At 33.5% G+C, this 6762-nt stretch overlaps 1 protein-coding gene across 1 annotated transcript; it reads left to right on the forward strand.

The window, feature by feature from the left end:
• Positions 1–710: 710 nt before the first annotated feature.
• LOC141651068 (two-component response regulator ARR17) lies at positions 711–4894 on the forward strand. The gene is made up of 5 exons (XM_074458814.1): positions 711–1311; positions 4090–4163; positions 4294–4371; positions 4470–4540; positions 4620–4894. Exons 1-5 carry the CDS (start codon positions 1170–1172, stop codon positions 4717–4719), a joined length of 465 nt encoding a protein of 154 aa, XP_074314915.1. The 5' UTR covers positions 711–1169; the 3' UTR covers positions 4720–4894.
• The last annotated feature ends 1868 nt before the right edge of the window (positions 4895–6762 follow it).

Below are 6762 nucleotides of genomic sequence, written 5' to 3' on the forward strand. Positions count from 1 at the left end.
ATGTCTTAGTTTAGTGGTTAAAACAGAGGTATTGTGGACAATAGGTCTCAGGTTCGAATCCCCCATCCCCTTTATTGTAATGCGACTAAGTGCGCGCTTTATTAGACAAAAAAAAAGTAATTATATGAGAAAGTCGCACGTAAAACCGTTCGTATAAAACCAATAAATGAAACTTACTATGAATAGTTACTTAAGGATAGTTAAGCCAATTACTTAATTGTCTTACACTAATGCTTGTGTAAAACCGCCTTATACAAATGTTAGTGTAAAAATAAAGGAAAAAATCAACTTAATATACAGATTGGCAGAAGTTTTGATTAAAGTTGTAAAGGGATTAAAGTTGTAAAGGGGATGAACTGAACTTGGTCTTTTTTTTCCGCTTTCGCCGGATATATTCGTGTTAAGGTTAAAATGGGTTAAGTAATATCCTATTTGTATAGATAGGATAAATATCTTGTAATTGCTGAAATATTTTACTTTTGTCTTATTTAATATATTTGACCCGTCTTAAGTTTAAGAGTTAAGACGGATATTTCACGGATGCTTCACATGAATTTGCACTTCCTGCCTCAACCAAACGACCCCTTATATGACACAATTCAAGTAGAGTGATACTTGACTCGTTTTAATGTTAACACGAATACATTCGTCTCAAGGAAGATGCATTGAATAGAAGAAAATAGTAATCATAATTCATATATAGAGAGAAGAATAAACAATACTCCGTATAAAAGACAGTGGAAAAGACTGCAAGAGAATCAAGGTTGTTTAATAACTCCAAAAAGGATTACATAAGATTGCAGATTTTATGTTATGTTGATTTAATTTGAATATTTGATTCCTTAGTATTTTCCCATTTTCCAACCATATCAAATCCTTTCATCATCTTCTCTCTTTTGTTTTTGTTTGTTTGTTTGTTTTCAAGTCTTCTTTTCTTCAAATGCATTTATGACAAATGTGGAAGTGTAGTGCATCAGTTTTTGTTTCTAGTATCTCTATATTAAACACATACATAAATACATAAATAAATAGGTGGGTGTTATTGTTATTATTATTATTATTATTATTATTATTATTATTATTATTATTATTATTATTATTATTATTATTATTATTATTACTTATTATTACTTATTTTGTGTGAAGAGAGAAAAATTAAGAAGTTGAGGATGAATGGTGAAGGAACTTCATCTTGTTGTTGTCATGGATTATTAACAACAAATAATGATGAAATGCATGTATTAGCTGTGGATGATAATCTTATTGACCGGAAACTCGTTGAGAAGTTGCTCATTAAATCCGCTTGCAAAGGTAAAAATTGTCTCTTATTACATTGTCGTCTTCTATTTTCTTTCCGTCACTTATATATGACCGTCTCACCGAAATTAAAGATTTTGTACGTCGAAACCAAAATACTTGTGTTTAGGTTAAACTATTAATGTTATGTAATTTATTTTGCACATGAATCTTTGATGAGATTGTTTACTGAATATGATATGAGTTAAGGGTTTGTCCTTTTATTTTGTTTTTGTTACAATGTTTTTGAATATGAATATTGGATGAGATTTTTCCGTATTGTAGGAATTGAAAGTTTATGAACTGAGATTACAAAAGTACAATTTAAAATTAATTTTCCCAACTTATAGTTAGGATCGGATCATACAAAATTTACTACTCGGTGTCTCTGTATATAGCGAATTTAAATTAATGATCCAATGACTAAATTTAAGGTAAATCTTGCTCAGACCAATTTAATTCTAAGAAACAGATTGCAATCAATAGACTTATGAAGACATGCACCTCGTAGTTTGTTCATGAGAAAAAGGATTACGCATGGATCTGATGTATTATCTCAAACCCTTTTAGTTATTGAGCATATATGTATTTTTTCTGAGCATATTTGAATTTTTATGTATAGTTTTTGAGCAATATTGTATATTTTTAGTTTAATGTTTAAAGTGAACGTGCTCAAAAACTTTATACTAAACTCATATAATATTTAGAGCAAAACTCAAAAAAATTTAGAATAAAACTCAAAAAATACACAAGACAAAAAAGGTAACATTTAATGGTACAACAATGAACAAACTATACATAAAAATTCTTTAGTTGTTTTAACTCTTGTTATATTTTTTCAAGCATAATTTCTCTCATATTTATGGTATTTGTCCAAAACAAAACGTAAAAAAAATGATTATCGGAGGGCCGGAGCCGGAGGGGTAGCGGGTGCTTGTTGGTAATGTGTATAGTAGGAATGGGGCTATAACGATCTTATACGGACTATAGTCCTCGTAGTGTACTCCTGTTCTAATTATTTGTCTGCCTTTTCAATTCTTAATAAGAGATATTTTCCTTTAATTAAAGACAAACAAATAATTGAGACGGAAGGAGTACTACATTAATTAATGTATGAGTGATTCATGAAAACTATGTATTATCCAACACAAAACTCAAATACAGCTTATAATTGTGTTTTAAGGGTGGTAAAAAACAATGCATGTAATTGTCTTGTTCTAATACTCCGTAGCTTTCTTTTATCCTCATTGAAATCTTTCTCATGACTTTTGGTTATATCTTATTGGAACAGAAAGTCGATCAATAATAATTATTATATGGAGTCAAATAGGAGTAATTTGTAGGTTGGTTGTGAAATTGAAAAATTAGTTTAGTTAGTAGTATCATAAAGGAATAAACCTTTATATGCCCTTCTCGTGTGGCATAGTGTCTTACATGTTCTTCAATCTAGGAATACTACTATTTGCTACTCATACTTTGCCTTTATTTAAAGGAAAATGATAAATACAGTCCTTGCTGTATTTAAAGTGCCAAAAAAGGAATGAAAACCTTAAATCAAGCATTAATGACATCAATTTACGCGTAATTATGTTTTAAATTCCTAATTTAATTCCATTTTAAAAAGTAATTTAGTTCTTAAATACAACCCTTGTATTTATGATTACCGTTAATTAAATAATTGTTGGTCAAATTAAGATCAATAACATAGTGCTATTTAGATCCCAATTTCCCAACAAAATCTATTTGGGAATAGGAATATCAAATTCCTATGCATGGTTGACTTTGTTTAGTAGATACTAGCTAGGTACTCCATCTATGTCAATTGATATCATTTGCTTTTATTGAACATTATTATTCCTAAAAAAATGAGAATCTTTAAAATAATTTTCAATACATAATATAGAATATAGTCACGAGGGATCTTGTTTGATTCGTCCAAATGAATACATTAAGGGGGTGTTTGATTGGAGCTTTTGGAATGGATTGGAATGGATACAGGCCATTCCAATGTTTGGTTGGAGCATTTTGGAATGGAGTTAGATACCTGATGGATTCTAACTCCATTCCAACCCCTTGAATCTCATACCCATCTCTCTCCCCAAGTTTCCAACTCCATTCCACCAAACACATTATTATTCTCATACTCGCATTGAACCAAACAACTTTAAACATGTATGGGGTTCTAACTCCATACCTCCTTGGAGTTAGAATCCATTTCATTCCACACATAATGTTTGAACCAAACGCCCCCTAAAAATATTAAAGTTTTATAATTTTTACACCTACCTAAGTAAAGATATTTACGAAATAAAATGAGTATCGACAAATGTGCAAACGGCAAATGATAACAATTAACTGAGTCAAAGATAGTACAATTTACCTTGTATGCTTATTTTTCAATTTTAGAACGATGTAATTAGGTTGGATTCAAATTAAGTCTTTTCAAAATGATGGATTCATAGACCCCTTGTGAAACACAAAACCTCCAGAGATACGGTTTCTCAATAGCGTTATTGAGAAACCTCTCACATAATGGGGTGAGGGATCCACTGAATTTTTTTTTCCCAGCTAGCTGTATCAACAATCAGCGATACATTAGAGATTATTCAGAAGCGTTTTATTTTAATATTAGCGATTATATTTTAGACTTTAGAGAAGTTGAAGTTAATTTGATTGATATAGTTAGTATTTTGTCAATTTTGGTATCGATTGTAGATGTTGGATTCAAATTAAATACTAATATGGAGTAGAATAAAAGTGGTTAAATATAAAAACACTTTTGACTACATACAGTAACTACAGCTGAGAATGCAATGAAGGCCTTAGAGTACTTGGGATTAGGAGACAATCAACAAAATAACTCCAAGGCAAGTTATACATACATACATCTGGTTTCATTTCTTTTAACATTTTGGTGATTATTTACTACTCAATTTGTGATATTATTCACTAATTCACATAAAATAACGTTTTTGATTATTGTTTATTGAGTAGCAGGTTATGAAGGTTAACCTAATACTAACCGATTACTGCATGCCTGGAATGACTGGTTATGATCTACTTAAAAAGATTAAGGTACTACATACATACGCATTAATCACACTATTATTGCTTATATATACAATGGTGAATTCATCCATTTGATCGATCGAGTATGTGGTTTATGCATGCAGGAATCATCGGATATGAGGGAAGTTCCAGTCGTTATAATGTCGTCCGAGAATGTACCAACAAGAATTAAACAGTAATCATCCTCACTCGTGATTTCCTTCTTGTTTTCTATAAAAGAACGAAGTTATACATATTACAAAAATGTGGTGCAGGTGCATGGAAGAAGGGGCTAAAATGTTCATGCTGAAGCCACTTAAACTATCAGATATCAACAAATTGAGGTGTCAACTGATGCACTGCTCCAAACATTAACGAAACGACTGCTTTTGATAATAAGCTTCTAAGAAAATTGGGATGGTAGATTGGTAGCTACGGAGTATCATTTTTTCTGTCGCTAACGACGACTTATTTATTTAGTTTTCCACTTTCAAGAATGTCACACTTGTAATGACTAATGATCATCGCGATAATTAACCCCTTTCTTTGCTTATGTCTAAGAAAATTAGAAAATTGGTGAGAATGGCAAAGTATTGAATAATATCGTAACAATATTATTCAATACTCCCCCTCAAGTTGGAGCACTTGGTAGACCAATGCCCAACTTGGACCGTAGATAACGAAATGCATCACCCCCAAGCGCCTTTGTAAAAATATCAGCAATCTGCTCTTTACTTCGTATATGTGACGTTGAAATTGTTTTGTTGACGAGGTGATGACGTATGAAATGACAGTCAATTTCAATGTGCTTTGTACGGTCATGAAAAACTGGATTTTTGGCAATGTGTAATGCCGCTTTGTTATCACAGAAAACTTCAATTGGACCCGTATGATTAATACCGAGTGACTTAAGTAAAGATTTCAGCCATATTACTTCACTAGTCACGCCAGCTAGTGCTCTATATTCCGCCTCGGCTGTTGATTTTGCCACCGTAAATGCATTTTTCGTGCCTTCCATGAGATGGGTGACTCCCCCAAAGATACAAAATAACTTTGTTATGGATCTTCTCGACAATGGGCATGTTGCGAAATCCGAGTCCGAGTATCCACGCAACATTAAATCACAATTTCTTTCTATTATGATCCCCTCTCCTGGACTTCCCTTTATATAACGAATAGTACGAAAAACCGCATCTAAATGCTCTTTTCTGGGGGCATGTACGAATCGGGACAATATGTGTCTGCTGCGTACACTAAATCTGGTCTCGTGATAGTCAAATAAATGAGTCGTCCCACTAAACGTCTATACTTCATGGGGTCCTTCAGTATGTATCCGTCTGCTAATGCCAATTGGTGATTGGGTTGGATAGGAGTTTCGACTGGCTTCGCTCCTTCCAAACCCGCTTCCTTTATAATTTCTAAAGCGTACTTTCTTTGGCTGAGGAACAATCCTTTAGACCCGGTGGCAACCTCGATTCCTAAGAAGTACTTAAGTCTTCCTAGGTCCTTAATACCAAAACTTTTGTCAAGAAAAAGCTTGAGACGGTTACTTGCTTCCTCATTATTACTCACAATTATCATATCGTCAACGTAAACCAAAATCCCAAGAAAAACATCGTTTTTATTGTAAGTAAATAATGAGTAGTCAGCCATAGATTGAACAAAACCATACCTTGTCAAGGAATCTGTCAACTTAGCAAACCAATTTCGTGAAGCTTGCTTTAGCCCATATAAAGACTTCATTAGCTTACATACTTTAGTCGATCCCCCTTTGTCGAAGCCAGGTGGTATTCTCATATAGACCTCCTCATTTAAATCCCCGTGTAAGAAGGCATTATTAACATCTAATTGAGTGATAGACCATCCTTTTGACACGGCCACAGCAAGCAAACAACGAACACTTGTCATTTTAGCAACCGGAGCGAAAGTTTCATGATAGTCCACGCCTTCAATTTGGGTGTAACCTTGCGCGACTAACCTTGCTTTATATCGTTCAATGGTTCCATCCGCCTTATACTTCACCTTGTAAACCCATCGGCATCCAATAGGTCTTTTTCCTTTTGGTAGATCAACTATCTGCCACGTCCCATTCATCTCAAGGGCCTCAAACTCTTTGGACATTGCCTGTCTCCATTCATATGTTTGAGCAGCTTCTTGATAGTCGCGTGGCTCTTTTATCGTATCTACTTTTGCTAAGTAACTCCTGTAATTGTTAGAAAAACAATTGGTAGTGACATAATTGGAAATTGGATAACGAGTACCTTTCCTTGTGGATGTTGATTGAATCGAGTGAGCACTTGCAGCGGGGTCTATGATACGGGTCGACTTACAAACATAGTCTTTCTTCCAATATGGTTCAAACTTTTCGCTCCCACCATTTCATTTACTTCACTCGTCACAACATCGGTGCCCCCTGTT

This window comes from Silene latifolia, chromosome 1 (genome assembly GCF_048544455.1).
Source record: "Silene latifolia isolate original U9 population chromosome 1, ASM4854445v1, whole genome shotgun sequence".
NCBI classification, from domain to species: domain Eukaryota; kingdom Viridiplantae; phylum Streptophyta; class Magnoliopsida; order Caryophyllales; family Caryophyllaceae; genus Silene; species Silene latifolia.

Excerpts from the sequence above, each read along its gene's own strand:
- LOC141651068 (XM_074458814.1), top strand. The coding sequence starts at position 1,170 with ATGAATGGTGAAGGAACTTCATCTTGTTGTTGTCATGGATTATTAACA. Across the intron at positions 4,372-4,469 it reads ATCTACTTAAAAAGATTAAG|GAATCATCGGATATGAGGGA; the intron begins GTACTACATACA and ends TTATGCATGCAG. Across the intron at positions 4,541-4,619 it reads GTACCAACAAGAATTAAACA|GTGCATGGAAGAAGGGGCTA; the intron begins GTAATCATCCTC and ends AATGTGGTGCAG.